The sequence below is a fragment of the Alosa alosa genome, chromosome 2, assembly GCF_017589495.1.
Source record: "Alosa alosa isolate M-15738 ecotype Scorff River chromosome 2, AALO_Geno_1.1, whole genome shotgun sequence".
Taxonomy (NCBI): Eukaryota; Metazoa; Chordata; class Actinopteri; order Clupeiformes; family Clupeidae; genus Alosa; species Alosa alosa.
The window spans coordinates 33,290,572-33,312,541 of record NC_063190.1 but is presented as its reverse complement, the minus strand read 5'-3'; the positions used below and the strand labels follow the sequence as shown (position 1 = coordinate 33,312,541).

The following is a 21,970-nucleotide window of genomic DNA, read 5'->3' as shown; positions in this document are numbered from 1 at the left end:
TCGTCGTTTTGCCGAGGAAGGGGTGTGATATGTGTACACAGTGTTACAAACTAGCCCCATGCATTTCTATGGAGGATTTTTTGAGTGCTGTGTCTCCTCGTTAGAAAGTCTCTGACTAGACTTACTGAACATGTGCCCTCACAAACCCCAATGTACAAACAGTTAATATCCACAGTTACTGTGGTTTAGGTGTCCGAAGATGACCCGACAATCAAAAAGTAACACGCTCAGAGCACTCCCGTGTGGACTGACACCCAGAAACAACTGATGCTCAGTCGTGTACAGAAATGTGTCATCACAGAGTAGGCTACATATACCGTTTGCGTGTGACAGACATGTACAGTATAGACTTAGTCAACACGTGCACTCATGAACAAACAGTTTATATCCGCAGTTACTGTGGTTTAGGTTTCTGATGATGACCAAATGTGAATCAAAAAGCAACGCTGTAAAACACTGTTTCTGCCAGGGAACGGACTGGACCGCGCAGGACATACTGCAGGACAGCCGTAAAAGCAGGGCAGCAGCAGGCAGCCCTGTGGGATCATCTCACCCAGAGGTGTTCACAGGCGTGCCTGCACATTATGGGAGTGGGTCTACGCCACGCCAACACGGGCGACAAATACACTAATGTATCAGACCACATACATAAAGTATTCACCCCTTGCAAGTGACGTCACGTTTTGTTCGCGCCACAGCAAAATAGCCTAGTGGACGGCAAGAACACGAATCAAATCAATGGGTTGTAATGGGACATATCGCACAGCTAGGAGATTATAGTGAGATTTAACCGTAGTAATGCCCTTCCACGACTGTTGGCTTATTGTTTGGAATACAACAACATCCCATGTTCTTGCATAGATATATTTTGGTTTGTTTTCTTTGTGTTTCGGGAGTATTTCAACCACAATTGCATGCTTATCTCCTCAGTGTATGAAGCACAGCAGCGGTTGCTATAGCAACCATAGACTCTGAACAGGACGGCAGGTAGCACTTAGGCAAAGTCTTTGGCAACATAGACATAATACAAAGATTGTTAAGGCGGAGCAAGATACTTCGTCGTAGTTCATGTCTATGGGCGCGAAATGGGGATCGAATCCTGTCTGCATAAAGAGGCGTGTCGATGACGATTGACGAGCTGCACGTTGCAACCGCCAACAGCAGCTGCATAAATAACCGGCGCACACCTGATATAAGGTTGATTTTCTCCAGACTGGAATGCTCAAAATGCTAAAAATGTACCTGAAATGTTCAGAAGGGTTTGAGGATCATGAAAAACGTGCCTCAAATTCACATTCCTAACTCTATAGAACCAAGACCTTTAGCATATGTGGTGAAATTCTGAGCTATGCCCATAGACTTCAATGGAGCAGTCGCTGCCTCTGCTCTGCATAAAGGGGATTTTGACCCCCCGTGCGATCGGGTTCCCGGAAGTGGCTCCTGATGAAACATCTTGCTCCGCCTTAACAATCTTTGCATAATATACATAGACACCGCATTGGCTGCTGGAAACTAGAAATGCGGCCGCCATCTTGGACCGGTCATACTCCTCGTTGTGTTGCAGCAGAAGACACAAGATGACAGCACTGTGCAGCATGTTCCTTCTCAAATCGGCCGGACCATACTGGGATTTACTTTTCACAAGTAAGATTTAACATAACCGTACTATTGGTTGTATTTTGTGAATAGAATATTACCAGAGAGCTGAGAAGGAGCAATCTGTGATATTACTGTATGAAAATCTAGCTAGGCTATGTTTACTCGGTGTTCACCCGGCTATGAACTGAGACTTGATAAGTCATATTCCATAACACTGACTTAGATTACAACTGACACAAGAAGGCTATTGTAGAAATAAATCATACTAGATTTGGCCGGCGAATTTTACACAAGTGGCATAGACTAGCCTATTGGGCAATCGCTAGCTGCTACTTGTAGCCTAAGTGTGTTGGTGTGTAGCCTGGTGTGTAGTGTGTAGCCTCACTATTTCCTGAATAAAGTAACTTTTCAATAGCTCAACTTCTTTATTTATCAAGTAGCTTAGCCAGACAAGCTACACTTTTCTTGTCATGTGAAATTAGCACAATTTAAAGTAGCTTCCTATGTAGTGAACTAGCCTACTGCTGTGTTTGTGTCAGGCTACTAATACATTTGACTGGGTTGTAGTTTTGTGTAGTGTTTTATTCATGGCAGAGTAACTGATAGTTTAGCTCACTAAAATTTCAAGTAGCTTGCCCAACACTGTATTATTCACATGTCATTTACCCTAACAAGAATAAGATGCCTCTCAAATTCCTTTTCATTCATTTATTTATTATTTTGTATCTCTCCCAGAACAACTGCCTTGTTCAAGAAGACTGAATGAACTGAACGGTCTCCCCTCACACCCCTGGAACTGAGGAAGGTGCTCTTCATTGCAGTACTGCAGGGCATCTGCTACACTGTGACTGAATGTTTGATTTATGAGCTCCACCTTCATCACCTGCATTCGCCACTCTGTGTCCTATTTTCCCATCGCCTGGTTGACTCAGTCCTCTTTTATGGAGTTTACCCAGTTTACTATGCCATCTTATTTGCCCACCTGCCGTCCTGAAGCACTTATGTTCTCAGACAAAGTGTACCCAAGCAATTTTAGCAAGGTGGGAACATACAAATGACATGCACCAGTTGTCGAAATCATAGAACCAACTGCATGACGGTAACTCTGTCTTACTGAGCCTGTGAAGACACTCCCCTGATTCTTTACTGATTGCAATGAACGGGTTGATCTTAGCAGTTTCTAAAATGTTTATTAATTCCTTTTTTATTTAATCTCTTCATTGGGGCTGGAACCTTTCTGTGAACTGTAAATAACAGATGCTGTTGATGAACCCATTGACACTACAAGTGACAAGTCACCTTTTTGTCTTGAATTGATGAACTGTTACACTTACTATGCCAAACCAATGTCTGTTTTTAGGATCAGAAACAAACCTACAAACTTGCACTTTACAATATTTATGGAACTTGTCTAACAAATGCTGTTGATATTGAACCCAGTTACTCCATTTCCTTTATGCCACACCAATGTCTGTTCATCACTTTATTTTTTGATGGCACTGAACTGAAAATGTTAATGGATTTTTTTCTGTAAATTTAACTCATTAAAACTTGTATCAAACCAGTTTTTGTCTATGCTGTCAAACGTGGATTAGTTATGTTCCCAGTTTTTTTATATTGGATGTCATCACTTTATAATATATCATATATCAGAATATTCTATTACTGTTAAGCCCACTATGAATATTAAAATCCACACAACCATGTTTCCTGTATCATACAGCTTTTCTACTGGGAGGTTTACAACTTATTCTGAGTCAATTTACCCAAGTTTGTCACTAAAACCACATGGGCCTACTTGGAATACCCCTCAGATGTCTGAATGGCACTGATCTCACTTTAAATGTTTATGGAACCTTTCTGTGGACTGTGAATAATGCTGTTGATGGAACTTTTCTGTCAACTGTGAACTATATTTAACTCATTAAACTTGTATCAAACTAGTTTTGTCTATGCTGTCAAACATGGATTATGTTCCCAGTTTTGATATCGGACGTCAGGTCACTTTATATCATATATCAGAATATTCTATTACTGTTAAACCCACTATGAATATTAAAATAAAGCTAAATCATGTGTCCTGTATCATAGCTACATGTATGACATTTGCAGCAAAAAAAAACAGCGTGAGAATCTGTTCGTATTCAGTGAGATATGATTAATTAAGTGCGCTGACAGCTCATCTCACCGCCAAACAGATTACACTGAGTGGAGTGGATGACCGGTCCAAGATGGCGGCTCCAAATCTGTCAGCGCTAGTAAGGAGTAGCGGTCATTGCGGCGTCTATGTATATTATGTCTATGTTTGGCAAGATCTGAATGTAAACAGATAATACCGTTCAAGTTTTTTTTTTAATTTCCTATGTGTTTCAATTCTTTAACTTGAGACATGTAAGTTTATTCACTGGGCAACGCATTACAAACTGGCGAGTTACATTAGCCCTAGCACTATGAGCTCTGATAAGCGTTAGCTAGAATAGCTAGCTTCTAAGTGTGGCAGCTAGTTATTATTTCATGTTCTGATATGACATTCTTAACGCTTTGACTATGTTACAACTGATAAAAGCAAGACAAAATCAAGTAACCAAATCGCTTTGCAATATTTTTTTCCAGAAATACTTATGGGTGTTCATTTACCATAATGTTAATTACAGTAGCCCTAACGTAACGTTATCTCCCCTTGCTGTTACCACCAGTTTTAATAACTTTACATTTGCGATCATGACCCATTTCATCTAACAACACCACTGGCATCTTCTTTGACTATCAGACCCCAAACAGCAATACATTGAACTACAAAGATGTTATAGTAATGGTGTTCAGTTCATCATAATCTTTATGACATAATGTAATTTGCCGTCCAGCATGGAGCCGTCACGTGTCTGCAAGGGGTGAATATACACTCTTTTGATCATGTGAGGGAAATTTGGTCTCTGCATTATCCCAATCCGTGAATTAGTGAAACATACACAGCACACAGTGAAGTTAAGCACATACACTAACAGTGAGCTGCCTGCTACAGTGGCGCTCGGGGAGCAGTGAGGGATTAGGTGCCTTGCTTAAGGGCACTTGAGCCGTGGATGTTGGCATGGGAAAGCAGCGCTCAACCATTTCCCCCACCCACATTTTTCCTACTGGGTCGAACCGGCAACCCCTCGGCTACAAGCCTGAAGAGCTAACCAGTAGGCCACGGCTGACCCATGTCATACATATCAGCTCTGCTAGCATATGGGCATATACCTCTGAAATCTGCCTACAAAAAGTTTGCCCACATAAGGAGATCTGGGTGTTAAGCTAACTACTTATGCCTACAAAAAGTTTGCCCACATAAGGAGATCTGGGTGTTAAGCTAACTACTTATGGCAAGTTGCACTGCTCTGGGGTAGCAAAAAAGCTTAAGTTCGCCATCTTAACATACTGAAGATCACAGCACCCAGCAGAGGACAAAAGTGTAGAGAACAAAACGTCTGCATTTCAGACTTCCTTGTCCCCTCCTGAGTTTAACAGGTGCGATAATATGAAATCCCGGTTACTTTCCCATAGGAAAAAAACTTTCAAGAGACCAGATCTCCATGTATGGGCATCTTCAGAGGTCCTCTGCCCTCAATACGTAGCACCATCTAGAGGTGTTCCTGTGCCTTACATATTAACATGGTCTGAACTCTGAAGTATATCATTTCACACATGCGATCATGTCAACAAAACACATTTGCCCATGTGCGCGCACACACACACACACACCTCAGAACAAGAACAAAAGACCACACAAGAGACGTCTAGTTGGTGTTTAAGGTTTTTTCCGTTTTGTGTTTTTTTTTTTATTATTAAGGAAAAGCATAATTACTACAAATTACAAAGAACACTAACAGCGAATCACATCAGCCTACAAAGCAGATATTATGAATATTAAATGTTATGATACAAGATTCTCATTCAAGTATTTTACATTTTTCCATTTTATAGATTTTTTTGTTCCTTTTCTTCATTTTGATCAGTTTTCATGACGAGCCTAACATATCTGAACTGCTAATGCACCTATTAACATTTCAATGGATCATGTACAGCTAGTTTATTTATTTATTTATATGGCTTTATGGAATCTTTTTGTCCTTTTTTTTTTAAATCCCCCAGTCCCTAGTCCTCTGATCTGTAGACATCGCACCTGAGACAGACGCACACACGCACACACACACACACACACACACGCACAGACACACACATGCATGCACAGACTCACACACAGCATATCGCTGGCCGTTGAGGCGCAGCAGCTCCTGCCTCAGTGCAGTTGGTTTCAGGTTTCCGTTGCTAGGTGATCATTATTCCTGATTGTGATTGGATAAAATGGGTGTGAGGTCATGCCTGAAGACTGGGAGCACCCACTAACCCCTCCTCCCAATCCAATGTTTTTTAAAAGTTTAGAAACAAGACAATAAAAAATAAAATTCATGTAACAAATGGCCTACTGCTAGACAAGGAGGGGAAAAGACATTTACACAGACATCACCATGTCCACTCAAAAAGACAGAAGTGTTGCCAAGAGCAACCACGGCTCCCGGAGACGTGTGCGTAGGCTGCAGAGCACGGACAGGCTCCAAGCTCCGCCTCCCTTCCGTTCCACTTCCTTCCTTGCAGCTTAGCAACTGTAAACAAAGGCCCACTGCACTGGAGGATCCCGGAGGTCACCCGGAGGTCACCAAACACCAGCATGCACCCCAGGTCCGAGCGCCCGACCTGGTGATGTCATACTTCCCTTTGATGGCTACGTGGACCTCGGAAGCTCGGAGGTCAAAGGTCGCCGCCCTCCCCTACCTCTGTCCATCAGCTCCGGCTACTTGTCAGTAAATACCAGGAGATCTTAATGTACGCATGTAAGGCAGATGTGATCGTCAGCTTTGGGGAGATGGAGTACTGGTCATTTACAATTCCAGGTTAGGTGTGGTTATGCGACAACAGTGGGTTTGTATGCCCGTGTGCATGTGTGCGTGCGTCTGTGTGTCTGTGTGCGCATGTGTGTGTTTGTGTTGTTTGGGAGGGTCAAATTCATGCATTTGTTTGGTTTGTACATGCATGCGCGTGTGTGTGTGGACACAGGTATGCGTGTCTGCATCTAGGATGCAGTTTGGTCTTCAAGTATTCTGAATGATAAAGATGATACTTCCAGTCCATTATGAAGGAGGGCGCTTCTACTCTCTCACACACAGACACACCCCGACACTAAGGGACTTCTACAACAGACCTTATGATATGTGGAAGACTGAAGGTATCCCAGTTAAAGTGATTAAGAGTGTGTGTGTGTGTGTTCGTGTACGAGTGTGTGTGCGCACAGTTGCATATAGTCAGGGTAAATGCTGTCCATCAACATTAAGGTGACCGGCGCGAAATAAGCAGAGAACCATTAAAGTAAATAAGGCATCTTTCAGTCAGCTCCATCAGACAGGGAGGCGGGAGACAAGGAAGGCGGGAGACAGGGGGGGTCTTCAGCCTTTTTGTTCTTAGTTTTCCTCCTTTTGCGTGTGTGTGTGCGTGTGCGTGTGTGCGTGCGTGTGTGTGTGTGTGTGTGTGTGTGTGTGTGTATATATATATTTAAATCCAGCCCCACTGCTAGTCAACAGTTTTTTTTTTTCTTTTTGCTCACTTTTCAATTCAGAAGGTTCCAACATAAAAGTTTCTTTGTTTTGTTTTTTTTTCTTTATGCATTTTTTTTTTCTCTCTCCCTCAGCCCTCCAAATGTTCAGTTCAACACAAAAAGTTTCTCTCTCGTTGTCCAACTTAAGAATTCCCACATGGCTCTCAGAAAAGAAGTCGTAAAAGCACAGAGAGGAGGGGAGAGACAGAGAGAGAGAGAGAGAGAGAGAGAGAGAGAGAGAGAGAGAGAGAGAGAGAGAGAGAGAGAGGAATGAGCGATGAGCGGCCGTTTCTGGAGGAGTCCACTTGCAGCGTAGCGCACCTCAGCTCAGCTCGGAGAAATGGGGGGAGGGGGCAGAGATGGAAAGAAAGAAAGAAAGAAAGAAAAGAAAGAAAGAAAGAGGGCTAGGGGACGGGCTCGTTCAAATCCAGCCAATCCAACGATCCAAAACTGCAGATCCAGCCAATCCCAGAGCAGGAAAATAAAAACTAACTACTCTGATATGACATCCCAAAGGAGGGAAAAAAAAAAAAAAAAAAAAAAAAGCTCTCTCCAGCCCTTAACACCATCATCAACATGACGCCCTTTTGTCATTTTCATTTTTAAACGTCGAGGAAATGGGAGGGGAAAAAAAAAAAGTAAGATAAGAGATAAAAAATAAAATGGAAGAGCTTTGATATTTTCCATCCGGGTGCTGCTGTCGTTCGTGTCCGCGTTACGTACGTTTGCGTTGGTTTGTTTTGGTGTCATGCTTGCTCAGCGGTCCTCGGGGGGGAAAGGGGGCACAGGAAGTGGAGAGGTGCGGGGGTGACGGCAGAGTCGTGACGCGTCGTGTCGCGGGGCTACTTCTGGGGCTTGGCGTCGAGGGCGGGGCTCCGCAGGGCGCTGGGTTTGGCATCATCGCGGGGGGGGGGCAGCCTGCAAGGGGGCGTGCGAGCCGTGGGAGGGGTGGCGGCGACGGCCGTCTCCGCTGGATGAGTGCCTCTTTCGACCGCCTTCCTCCATCGGGGGCTGGACACACACACACACACACGGGGAGATGGAGGAGAAATATTACATTACATTAGGCTGACGCTTTTTAACCAAAGCGACTCACAACATAGTAAACAATTTAGTGTATCAGTGAATGCTATTTTCCTACATTAGTACACTACCACCAACTTTAACATGTACAGAGAAAACATGGAAGACCACACAATACCTACACAAACCCCTTCCATGACAAGCACTTCTCCACCCACACAACCGTGCGCGCACACACGCGCGCACACACACACACACACACACACACACACAGCTCCTGTCTGAGCGCTCACATCCACTCTGAAGTCCTCCAGGCGTTTGAACTTGCTCAGATACTCTGAGAGTTTAGGGTCGATTTCCAGGTTCTTGGCCTTGGAGTACTTCAGGAAGGCCCAGAACTTCTCCAGTCCATACAGCTGGCCTGGGAAGGAGAGGAAACAACAAGGGTCACTAGACGCAAAGGCCAATAACACACAGGCACACACACAACAGTAATGGTACAGTACAACGGTAACCTCACATAGACACACACACTCTTCTCACCAGCTTCATAGTCTTTCATGGTTTCCTCCTGGAAGTCTCTGAAAATGTCGGGCCGGAACTTCCTCTCTAGGCCGTAGCTGAAGTAGCGGAACAGGCACTCCAGGCCATACCTACACAGAGCGGAGGGTCAAAGGTCAGACAGCTCCAACACGGACGGACGGACGGACGGACACACACACACACACACACACACACACACACACACACACACACAGACTGACAGACAGAAACCTACTACACAAATCAGACACACAGGCAGGCAGACAACACCTGAAACAACAAAACCAGGCAGGCTGCCAGAGCAGTCGGTGCTTACTAACCGGTACCCAGGCAGACTGCTAGAGCGGTCGGTGCTAGGGCTGTCACTTTTGTGAAAAAATCCTGTTCGATTCATGAGACATAATTGTTCATTGAATCGATTGTAAAATCGATTTTTCATGTCTAAAGACGTTTCAATTTTCAACGGCAAATATAGGCCAATCCACGAACAACTAACAGGCATTAGGACAAACGTAAAGGGGGCGCTTGAAGACGACAATGGCGTGAAGTTTCGTGCACAATGACAAACAGGAGTGCAACATTCTCGAAAAACAATAAGCAGAGTGGACTGCCATAACATCGGTGAAAAACATTACTGCAGGCTTCAACGTGGCTGCGTTTACAATTAGAAATGTCAAACAAATGTTGCCTACGTAGAACTCACGACTGCACAGTTTGCATCCCCCTTTGTCCTTCTCCACAGTTTGCATACCGCTTTGTCCTTCTCCAAACCCCGAAGTGCTTCCATATCGAACTCCTCAAGTTATTAGGGCCCATCACTCGTATCTCTCATGTCGCACAGGTTGATTGCGTTTCCTTCAATTTTTTGGCAAAACACTAGCAGCACAGCAGCCGATTGAAACAGCTGTTTCCGGTGCATGAAATTGGTGGGAATTTTATTTTTAGCTTTCACAATGATTACTGCACTTCGGAATTCTTTGTTATTTTTCTGCTTGTTTGTGAGTTTTGTTACATCTATCTTTTTCATTTGTTTAAAATTAATAGTGTACATATTTGGTTAAAATTGATTCCCTATTTTAGTTTTCGAAACTTGTGTTGGTTGGTCCAATCGATTGAGCAATCGATTTTCAAACGTAAAGTGACAGCCCTAGTCGGTCCTTACTAACCGGTACCCAGGCAGACTGCTAGAGCGGTCAGTGCTTACTAACCGGTACCCAGGCAGACTGCTAGAGCGGTCGGTGCTTACTAACCGGTACCCAGGCAGACTGCTAGAGCGGTCGGTGCTTACTAACCGGTACCCAGGCAGACTGCTAGAGCGGTCGGTGCTTACCGATATCCAGCTTTGCCGTCCTCCACCACCAGCTGCTTGAACTCCTCGTACATCTTCCTGTTGAAGTGATCTCGCAGGAAGAAGGACCAGAACCGGAACAGCGTGTTCATCTCCTGGGACTGACCAATGCCCAGACGCTTCCGTTCTGAATGACAACACCAGTAACCAATCAGACGCAGCCAAGGAACACCACAAAATCCAAACTTCACAATCATATTTCAAAGACACAGTATATTACACGCAAAGGTATCTACCCGAGAATTCCCACAACAAGTTACTTCAGGATCCCCCGCCCCCACCCCCCCTTGCTTAAACGACTAAAGGTGTGTAGGAGTGTTCAGGGGTTCAGAGCTGACACACACACACACACACACACAGACGTACCGTTGAGGCAGCGGCGGCGGTACTTGTGGTAGACGTGTTGCGTGAAGCCGTTCTCCTTGAGCAGCTCGTGGGAGGGGTGCTGGAACTTGGGCAGAGACTGAGGGGTGCAGCCGATGTTGCCCAGGGCAGGAGTGCCCTCAGAGGGGCTGGCATTGGAGCTGGGGCACCATTAACTCGCACAAAGGAACAGAAAAACACATGTGCAACTCTGTGGTTCTACATGGAAACTACGCTGGCATGAGAAACGGGTACTGTGCAATAATAAGCTTGTTGTTGAAGATGGTATTAGGGTTTAGACTTGGGCTTGCTGTTGGAGCTGTATTTGCAATGTGAGGAATGTGTGTCAATGTGGTTATTCTTTTCTGCATGTGTGTGCATGCCAATATGACATGACTCATCTTGTGTGTGTGTGTGTGTGTGTGTGTGTGTGTGTCTGCATATCTGACTGTGGCAGAGTAGGAGTGGTCTGAGAGTGTGTGTGTGGGCTTTATGTGTGTGTGTGTGTGTGTGTGTGTATCTAAGTGGGTGTGTACCTTATTGAAGCAGAGTGTGAGTGTGTGTTTGCATGTGCGCGTGTATATCTGTGTGTGTGCGTGTGTATCTGTGTGTGTGTGTACCTGACTGAGGCAGTATGTGAGTGGTTTGAGTGTGCGTGCGTGCGTGTGTGTGTGCATGTATCTGTGTGTGTAAACTTGACTGAGGCAGTACGTGAGCAGTCTTGAGTGTGTGTGTGTGTGTGTGTGTACCTGACTGAGGCAGTGCGTGAGCGGTCTTGAGTGTGTGTGTGTGTGTGTGTGTGTACCTGACTGAGGCAGTACGTGAGCGGTGTTCTCTGGAGTCCATGACCCATCCCACGTGACACTCCATGGGGGGGTTGGAGCTGTGTCGGGTCTTCCTCTTCCGTGGGGTCTGGGGGCAACACAATCACATTAGTTTCTCACACACACACACTCCACAACACAAACACACACATGCATGCGTACAACCCACAGAGATGAACACACACACTTTCCACCATTTTATATTCCATAATTTAAAATGCATGCACACATACAAGCCTGACAAACTACAAAGACAATCTAATCCCATTCTTGACCACAGACCTCGTTCTCAAGCCCATCTGAGCAGGCCAGTGCACACACACATACTGGCACAACAGAGAAAGAGGACGAACTCAAAAGCAGACCCCTGAGGACACGTCTGCGCCGGTCCAGTCTGGACCACGCCTCGGGTGGTGCCCTCACCTTGGCATCGACGGCCCGGCCCTCCTTGACGACGGGGTAGAAGCGTGGCGTCTGCGTGGGGTCCTTGAGGCGCGGCGTCCTGGGGGTGCGTGGGGTGCGCGCGCTGCGGTAGTTGGGGGAGTCAGGCACGGTGGTGGGCAGCGAGCGGGCGATGGTGGACGGCTCAGGGGCGCCAAACAGCTTGTTGGCCAGAGCGTCAGTGGGGACTGCACAGGGAGCAAACCAAGGGAGAGGAGAGCAGTTAGGAAGGAGAGCTGGCTAACGAGCTTCTCACACACACGCACACGCCTTTAAAAATCAATACCCAATACAGACAATAAGGAGGGCTCTTAGACCAAAAGCCATTTACTGATTTAACACACAAACACACAGTGGATACAAAAAAGGATCCAACACAAACTTAAGACACAACTCACACACACACACACACAAACACACACAACACACACACACACACACACACACACACACAAACACACAGAACTCACACGGGCACAAACACACAGAACTCACACGCGCACAAACACACAGAACTCACACGCGCACAAACACACAGAACTCACACGCGCACAAACACACAGAACTCACACGCGCACAAACACACAGAACTCACACACACACACTGGGACTCACTGTTCTGTGGGCGTGGGGGTCCCGGTGGCACCTCCTGGTTGGGGTCTACGGGGGGCTCCGGGGTCAGGCAATCAAACTCCTCCCGGCTGATCAGGTGAACCTTCTTGAAGTTCTCCACCTCTTGCTGCTCACAGGGACACACACACACACACACACACAGAAAGACAAGCATTACACACTGCTACACACACACACATTCATATTTATTTAGTCTCAAACACACACATTTTCCAATTTTACTCAAACACAGTCGCACAAACACACACAGTTGATTAGAAGAACACTTGTCAATGCTCTTCAATAGCAGACATGCACTGGCCAACCCCAAACACATGAGGCTCCAACTAAATAACCATCTCATATCCTACTAATGCTCAAGTCCACTTCAACACACTATTACAATTAGCGTTCTACTTTGGAGAAGGCATGAAACCGTCACCAGTTCCAATCGGGGCAAAGGGGAATCTCATCTAGCCCAACCTCAAATCCCACCGTCATAAATTACGAAAAAGTAACAACTTGTGACGTGTGTAAAACCATGAGAAAATTCTCTTCTGCAAGGCTTTACTGATGGCCTCGGCGGCCTCGAAACCAAGGACAATACCGTTTTACTTTCTCTGCATCTGAAGCCGAACAGGGAGAAATTATCCAGGGAAGGCCACTGAAGATAAACACCACTGACTGACCAGCTCTGACTTTTTTCCCCCTCCTCTTCCTCAAAGCACAAAATTCTTCACCGCCTGCGTCAACACAGCACCTTCCAAAAATGACAACGAAAAAACCTCAAAAAAACCCCCCCCACAAAAACAAACTCCTTTAGGTGGTTATAATCAAAAACTCCTCAAAAGTTTATGAAAAGTTATGCGCACATGGTAGGCTGACCGACAGGACAGAATACCAATAGTGGGTCAAACGGTGAGGCTAGAAAGAGTAGAAACCCGATATTGACAACCGGGTATCACAGGTCAGCGACCCTGCCGTTAACACCTTTTTGACGAAACGTATTTAGCCATCACCTAGCCAGTCCTATTCTGAATCAACACAATCACACACACAATGGACGCTGTGAGAGTAAGTTACCTCTGTGCCGAGATGAGCCATCTCTGCCATCTTGAGGTCCACCAGAGCCGACCCTTGGGACTTGGGGTGGTCAAGGGGGGGGGTTTATTTATAAACACGGACACCGCAGCACAGAGCATGGGGGCTGGGCTGGGCTGGCCGCGCGTAGGCCAACGCTTTAGTGCGGTTAGCACGTGTCACCACACAAAGGAGTACACCACAAAGGCACCCAACCCACAACAAACGCCCACACACACAGAGCCATTCTGTCCGGCCTCGTCCAGAAAAACACTCAAAGGCTTGTTGGGTCTGGTAACCTCGCTCTCTCTCTCGCCGCCACACACACACACACACACACACTCACACACACACACGCATACACACACACACCTGGAACCTGTCAGAATCTCAAATACAAACACACACACTGGAACCTGTCAGAATCTTACACACGTGTAGAACCTTGCAGTGAAGTCTATTCATAGTCCCTAACGTTTACCTGGCAGGCCAGAAAAGACCAACAGGTAAAAAGAAGGGACACACACACACACACACACGCATGTGCATTGTTCAATAAAACCAAAAGCACAAAAGAGAGAGAAAACGCTTTCAGGGTTGGTATTTAAATGCTCTTTTTTTGTGTGTAAAGTTTATATTCACAAACCTATATTTAACAAAAAATATCTAGAATTGAATTGACAAACTCAAAACTGCCCAGACAAGCAGTTCTCAAAGCATGAAAAAGGCAGCCGGAATAAGTTAATGGTCAAAGACTTTCATATCTTTGGGAAACTAACCTCACATCTGAACCAATTACTAACACTTACGACCACTTCAGAATGAAGTCTTACAAATCAACTTGATACAACCTGGTCTCAAGACAGCCAGATTTGCAAAGAGAAGTGCTGACCTCTGGACCTCTGTCCAGCTGAGCCCACTGTGTACACATGTTAGGAGTCTGAGAGGCATAGGTCCGACTCACCTTGATGGTGGCGTACTCGGGTTCATAGGTGTCGTCCCACAGGTCCTGCTCGTAGTAGTAGAGTCCGTCGTTGATGACCTTGACCAGCTCGGAGGTGAGCTTGGAGCGCGAGGTGTGGTTGCCAGTGCGGTCTCCGCCGGGGTGCTTGCGCAGGTACGGCGGCGTCTGCGTGACGATGAGGATCTTGTTGACGTCGTGGTCGTCGATCTCGCCGTCAGTCTCCTCGTCGGACCAGTCGGTGAACGTGTTGCGCCGGCCGTCCATCTGCTCCATTTCCTCATCGAACATGAAGTCCAGCTCCTCCGGCTCCTCCGCCTCCTGGACCTTGGCCGTCGGGGTCGGCGTGGTGGGGATCACCGTGGCGATTGGGCTCTCCTCCGCCTTCTGCAACGAGGGGGTCTGCGTCAGCCGACCAATCAACACATGCATGAGTGGAGGGAGAGAGAGATGGACAGAGGGATGGAAGGATGGAAGGATAAAGAGGGGCAGAAGAGGCATGAAGGTGAACAAAAGCAAACGTTACAGTAATATGAGAGAATGGGATGGTGCACTTCATGCACATATGAGAGAGAGAGGGGGGGGGGAGAGAGGGGCAAAGAGAGGTATAGAGAGAGAAAGAAAGAAAGAAAGAAAGAAAGAAAGAAAGAAAGTTAGGGGCAAAGAGAGGTATAGAGAGAGAGAGAAAGAAAGAAAGAAAGAAAGAAAGAAGGATGGCAGACAGGGAAACAATGAACAGAGTGACAATGAGGTGGAGACCAGGGGATTTACAGGGAAAGAGCAAGAGAAGGAGGGAGAGAAAGACAGAACAGGAGCGAGCACATAAAAGATAGAAAGTGATGGTCATCATTCTCTTACCTTGGGTCTGGCGGGCGAGGGCCGAGGCCTCTTCTTGACCTCGATCCAGGACTCTGAGTCGAGGTCAGGCAGACTGGCGGACAGACCTTTGGGCATGGTCTTCAGGTTACTCACGTCCTCTGGTTTAGACTGAACAGGCGTGGAGGAGCGTGGCGTGTCTGCAGGAGAGACAATCAGTTAGCTCAACACTGCCCCCAAATGGTCAAACTGTCTAATTGGTTTGAGAGCATCATGTACAATATTGGTGGGTGGGTTTATCCCCAAAATGGCAATGTACTTTCCTTCAAAACTTGAAAATGGACTCAAACATAACTCTGACCAACTTGCCAGGAGACAACTTGTGTAACCTTTCTGTAAACAGAACACTGAGCAGCGTCAAGCTCCACCCTCTGATCTGTTCAGTGGAAAACCCCTGGTAGATGAAAATTATGTTTGTCAACTATTTTCTCAATATGCTATGAGCTAGCAATCTATGGCTACTTTGCGTCACAATACGGCCAAACAGACTAACCTCTTGCCTAACGTCTTTGTGAATTTGAAAACAAGTTGTGAAATATGCACGAATAAACATTTAATCATTTAAAGGCTGTGTCGCTGGCCAAGGTAAACACGTGAGTGTCTTGACAACTTGGTCCATGTTACCCAGGTCTCTTTAGCACGATGCTAACTTGGCCCACAGTATATGACATTTTCTGACAGTTTAACAGTTAAAAGTTAATATTGAATAACGTTGGCTTTCATCCTCCTGTGTTTAGTAATTTGATGTTAATTTACCTGTCAAGCATCAGACACTCCCTACTCATTCTTCAAGCAAGCTAACCTAAACGCTGCTAGCGACAACTAACGTAATCATGGCTAAATTCTACTTTTAGCAAGACAGGAGTCTTGTTACCTAAAGTTATACAAGTGCTGAAAAAACACTGACAAAACCTATAACATTACTTCAAGCTGGAAAACGATGGTATGAACCCAAGTAGCGCTGAGTCAGTCATAACTCCACTGCCAAACTACATAAGCACGAGGATGCGAGTTCTGTTTGATATAACCCACATCCACTTAAGTGGGTTAATACTAATGGTGTGTCGCGAACGAACGCGTCTTTAATAAGAACGAACTGAATTGATTTGCCTTTACACTTCAGTCGTTCGTTCGTTCCTTCCGATAAAATCGACCACTAGTTACTACAGACTACCACAACAAGCCAAACGTAGCCGCAGTGACATGACTAGTTTTAGGCAAGGTAGTCAACTGATAGACCTTCATATAAAAACTAGGGCTGTCAAAATAACTGATTAATTTCGATTAATTCATTTGAGAAAAAATAACTGATTAAAAAAAATTAGTGCAGATTAATCGATTCCGTATGACTTTTGCCCCCGAGCCTTTCTAGTCAGTAAAAATTAGACAGTAAAATGAAGGAGAGAGAAGAAAACGTGCTGCCTGTATCATTGATTGGAACATTTACTTTTAAAAAACGGCCTGATGGTGTTCATAAAAAATAGTGTTGAAAATAAAGTCCTCTGCAATGTCTGCAGCAAGGAATTTGCATATCACCGGAGTACATCAACTCTATAGTCGCACATCAATGCAAAGAAATAAGTGTTGAGGGAAGTTGTTAATTTATTTTCATTGTGTCCCCTAGGTTATATCTTTGGCCTGAAATGCCTTGTATGTGAAAAAAAAAAACTTCCCGAAGCACTTTATTTTGAATTTATTTGAATTTGAAGCACTTTGAATTCATTTCCTCAGCATATTAGGTCATATCATAGATTATTATGGCAATTATTTGAACAGTGAAAATAATAAGAGTTTTTGAACTTTAATGTCACTAATGCTGATTATTCAATGATTCATTTGGATTTAAATATTTAAAATACTTTCACAGCAAAAAATATGCGATTAATTTAGATTAATTAAATCAGAGTATGTAATTAATTAGATTATTTTTTTTTGATTGACAGCCCTAATAAAAACGTGTCCTGAAGTTAACCAAAACATGTTCTACGTTACTGTTGTATCATATTATAATTATATTGTATTATATTAAATTGCCTTGGTTGTCGATCAATTACTGTGTGAGGTTCCTAAACAATAGTACAAGGCATTCAACAGTCTTTCCTGTGTACAACTAAAATAATCAAACTTTGCAGAGCATCGTTTCCAAAAAGGGGTCCTGTACTACCCTAGAAAGCCAGAGTTCTAGGAGAGCACAATTTGAATTTGCTCAGCGATTCACTATGGCAATGATGCTCATGATGCTCATCACCTATGCCAATGGAACCGAGCTGCACCAATCACATCGGTGTATGATATAGGCGGACAAAAGGCGAGCTTAACAGATGACGACAGCGCTGCAACGTCGAAGTCCGGAATCAGTCAGTAAACATTGGTAGTAGTGTTATCCAATTGCGTGCAGTGATATTTTCAAATGCATGCTTGGTGCCACCCCTCGAGTTAGGCAATTTTCATTACTCATAGCCAGACCCTTAAATCTTTCTAGATTTGGGTCTGGATTTCCAGGCTAGTCCTGTGCAAGATCGGTATGGATTGTAAGTGGCGAGATGCTTACTGGACTTCGGCTCCACGGATTGTCTGGGCACAAACTCGGGACAGTTGATGAGCTGAGAGAAATCCGTCTGGTTCTGGTCGGGTGCGGCCAGGCCAGGCAGCGGCCACTTGTCGGGTTCCTCTTTACAGCGGATCTTCATGTCAATGATCTCCACCACACTGCTGTCCTTCAAAGCCTGAACCAGACAGGCAAATCAGACTTCATGTTTTCACGTGTCTTCATGTTTTCAAACCTCAAGTGTCTATTTATGCTTGCAAAAACATGTGTGATTCTGTGTGTATGCAGATGTTGCTGTCCATCTCTATTTGAATACTTCTGGTGTATGTATGCAGGAATGTGTATCTGCAACCTTAAACCTGGTTCTGTGGTGAAATTGTGCATTTCAGTGTTGTGTGTGTTTTACCTCTACTACTGATAACTACCTATTTCTATGATCAGGTTGATATTTGAGGTGAGGGCCTGGACTTGGGGTGTGTGTGTGTACCTCTAGGATCAGGCTGATATCTGTGGTGAGGGCCTGGACTCGGTGGAAGCTGGCGACAAGAGTGACGGGCAGGAAGCCCCCCTCATCCATCTTCCTCCGCAGGAAAAAGTCCCTCTGCAGGTTATCCACACTGAAGTAGTACTCACTGGAGACACACACACAGACACATTAACACGTCGTCCATAAGGCGCAGCTGAGGGAAGAGCTTGTGATACAAGTTAAGCGCTGGTGTCATCATTTGACCTCACTTACTGTTAACTCAAATCTCATGTAATTCAATAGGTCATACATCTATGACTAGTGCATGTGTCAAACAAAGCATTCCTCTATGGCAGAAATATGCATCTACTGATGTACCGCCACACTCACATCTGTCTCTTGATGTAGTCCTTCAGCAGACCCTGGTCCACAGAGTACAGGTCTTGGCTGCTCAGGTTGTCATAGTAATAGGTGACGGAGCTGTTGGGGAACTTGGGGCCGTAGGCGCCGTCTTTCCCTTCGTAGCCTTTGTAGCCGTAATGATAGTCATAATGTCCTGGGTGAAGAACAAGGGAAGTATTAGCGCACATACATATAATACACACACACACACACACACACACACACACACACACACACAGTGGGCATCGCTTTCAAATGACCACTTCATTTGCCAAGCACGCGGGCGTGAAGCCGCGCGGAAGCTTTAGTACCACTTTCAGCCACTGTGCGTCAGCTCTGCCACTGTACATCGCTCTGCCTGCCGTCCCTTACATAATTGTTGCCGAGAGTAATCCCAGCCTCTTAATTCAATAACAAAATAAATCATGCATAATTAAACATTACCTCGATTTAGGCTACTTGGGTATGGCTTAAGGCTTGACTACACGAAAATCAAAATTGAAATTTGCTGTCTACATTATTGTCAGTGTTGGGGTTAACGCGAATCACGCTAAATCAAAACAGTGGTGTGATAATTGAGCCAGTAGAGAAATAACTGTTCAGAATTAATCTGTAGCCTTGGGTAGGCTTCTGCAGAAAACAATGTTGTTGCCGATTTAATACAATCTGGCGACGTTTTTAACAGGCTACGCAATAGAGGCTTAGACAACTATGACCCACGCTTTGGTTTCAGAAAATTAATTTGCCCTACTTCTTGACTGCAATGTAGTCAATTGACTGCTTGACATGTCATTTTTATTTTTCTGTACAATAAACAATTACATCTGCTTTATGCCGCAGAATTACATTCATATTTGGCTGACTGCAGACGCCACTTCCTTCCCTCCCATATTCCAAGATTAAGATAGTAGCCTATACAAAAAGCACTTCATACTATCATAAAAAAAAAATAGTTAAAAACGAATAGCTATTTGCAATTTGACAAAACACTGGTCCTCATTTTGCGAATCGCGAGGGCGATATGAGCCTGTTGCATTTAGTTAGATGTCCTGAGTCACGATAATGTTTGAAAACCACTGGCTCGTAATCACAATAATTTAACACACGACAGTTGGATGACCTACTTCATCATGTCCCCATGCCTACATTTTTTTGTGAGTAGCATAGAGATCGTTAAAAACAATAAAGTATGGCTCTCCGCTTGGGACATCGAAAACTTATATTTTTTTATAGACTACCGTCGAAGATGCTGACTTGCAAAAGCTCGATAACACGTTATCTCCACTATCATCAGTCATGCCCCTTGATCAAAGTGGGGAATGAAATAAAAGTTTGAGAACCACTGGCTTAACAAGTTACCTACAGTCCAGAACACAGAATCTGTTGCAATATTCTGATGATCGGCGATGATATCGGCAAATGTTTGTTTTCCAAAGTAAGAATTTCACTTCACCATGCACCTTCGACAATACCTGGCCTGCCTGGTATCATTACAAACATTATTCTGTGTCCTAAAACTGGCATTTTTTATGGCATTGTGTCATGTAAGTTCGTTGCAAAATCTAGAGAAATGTGTGAGGTGGTCAGCGGGGACAATTGAGACACACATTGGATTGTGTTATTACTTGAACATTCCACACTATCCACAGCTGTGGTAGGCCTATCAGGGCAGGAGGATTACTGTCAGTGCAGGCTTTATATAAAATTCTTCAACAGAAGGCCTCGAATGTTGTCTTGTTTGTGGAGCTTTGCTTTAGCTTCTGTAATTTCGCTTCATTGAAAATGAGGGCTTCCCTCAATGACCCTCCGAGAATAAATAAAGGTTGAATGAATGAATGAATGCAGACTTGCCCAAAATAAAGGCATGTGGTTTGGCGCAGCCTACAGTAAATAACAGACCCGCCAGAATGTAAGCGTTATGATGCTTTTTTTACTGAGCAAGATGTTTTTGGTACCCTACGACACTGCATGTTCTTAAATAACAATGATCATCAGTAATATTCGACCATTAATTTGGGTAACTGGGCAAGCCGTGACCACCTTGATTGGCTGATGATTGTAACGCTGGCATGATTCCAAACACCTCCCTTTACGATGATGAGTGACAGGTCTCAGAATGCGTCGCTACACAAGGACGGAAGATGATGAATAACTGAGGAATTCACAAAGGCTTTTATCTTACTACTATGAGTAGGCTACTCCTAAATCGCACTTAAAGATTTTAGATTGAGTTTTCTCTTAAAAGTTATTCACAAAGCCTTTCAGACAACTCCTAAACTAGGAGTGAGTCTTCGTGACTATGGATGACGCCATTACTCATGCACGAAGCTTGACTGAAGTGACCACCTTGATTGGCTGGCGATTGTAACGCTGGAATTCCAAACACCTCTCTTCCGATGATGACTGACAGGTGACAGGTCGGAGAATGCGTGGGCTACACAAGTAGTCGCGAAGGACGGAAGATGATTAATAACTGAATAAAAGGCCCTAGCCTAAATGAATAAAGAGTAAGGCAAAACAAATAGCTTAGTAGCCTAATGAAACATAGGCCTATGGATTGATGCAGTAGCCTACCTTTGCAACATTATTAAATTAATCGGTCACCATATGCCTAGGGCTACGCTTTGCAAAGAGAACATTTTAATTTGATTCACAATGAAACGTTACATTTCATTTACATGTTAACAATGAGCAGTTTTGGTTGTTGTTGGTGGCGTTATTGCATCCCTTTTATGAATGCAAAATTGTTCCCTTGCGATTGAAGCTCCTGTTAGCATAGGCTAGTTCAAAACATCGCAACGTAAAATGCCACAAAAAGCTGTTTATGAATAGGTCTTAGTGAGTTAGGAGTCCTCTCGACTTAAGCTGTCCCAGACTTAGGTGCTACTTTTAGGTCTAAAATGCTTCGTGAATTACTTTTTGTGAAAAAAATTAGGAGTCCTAAAGTTAGGAGCTACTTTTAGCCTTAAAATTCTTTGTGAATACGGCCCCTGAATAAAAAGGCCTAGCCTAAACGAATCAAGGCAAAACAAATAGTCTAGTAGCCCAATGAAACATACGGATTGATGTAGTATCTTTGTAACGTTATAATTATTCTGTTACTATGCCTACATTTGCAAAAGAGAACATTTTAATTTGATTCACAATAATGTTACATTTAATTTACATGTTGACAATGATTAGCCTAGTTTTGGTTGTTGTTGTTGGCGTTATTGCATGTTAGTTATGCCTACAATGCAAAATTGCTTCCTCACA

The 21,970-nt window shown here is 44.4% G+C and overlaps 1 protein-coding gene across 4 annotated transcripts in view; it reads right to left on the bottom strand.

The window, feature by feature from the left end:
* Positions 1-5,378: 5,378 nt before the first annotated feature.
* Positions 5,379-21,970, bottom strand: part of larp1 (La ribonucleoprotein 1, translational regulator) — a 48,096-nt gene continuing 31,504 nt past the window's right edge. For 2 of the 4 annotated variants that reach the window (XM_048233422.1, XM_048233438.1), the window contains 13 exons: positions 18,704-18,869; positions 18,335-18,479; positions 17,851-18,025; positions 15,282-15,439; positions 14,427-14,825; positions 12,386-12,509; positions 11,753-11,958; positions 11,311-11,417; positions 10,509-10,666; positions 10,125-10,269; positions 8,795-8,904; positions 8,545-8,672; positions 5,379-8,239 (listed from right to left, as the gene is read on the bottom strand). In XM_048233422.1, coding sequence (XP_048089379.1) covers positions 8,126-8,239; positions 8,545-8,672; positions 8,795-8,904; positions 10,125-10,269; positions 10,509-10,666; positions 11,311-11,417; positions 11,753-11,958; positions 12,386-12,509; positions 14,427-14,825; positions 15,282-15,439; positions 17,851-18,025; positions 18,335-18,479; positions 18,704-18,869 — 2,135 coding nt within the window. In that variant the 3' untranslated portion in view covers positions 5,379-8,125. The remainder of the gene's footprint in view (positions 8,240-8,544; positions 8,673-8,794; positions 8,905-10,124; positions 10,270-10,508; positions 10,667-11,310; positions 11,418-11,752; positions 11,959-12,385; positions 12,510-14,426; positions 14,826-15,281; positions 15,440-17,850; positions 18,026-18,334; positions 18,480-18,703; positions 18,870-21,970) is intronic. The other 2 variants (XM_048233430.1, XM_048233444.1) reach the window with 1 other exon arrangement.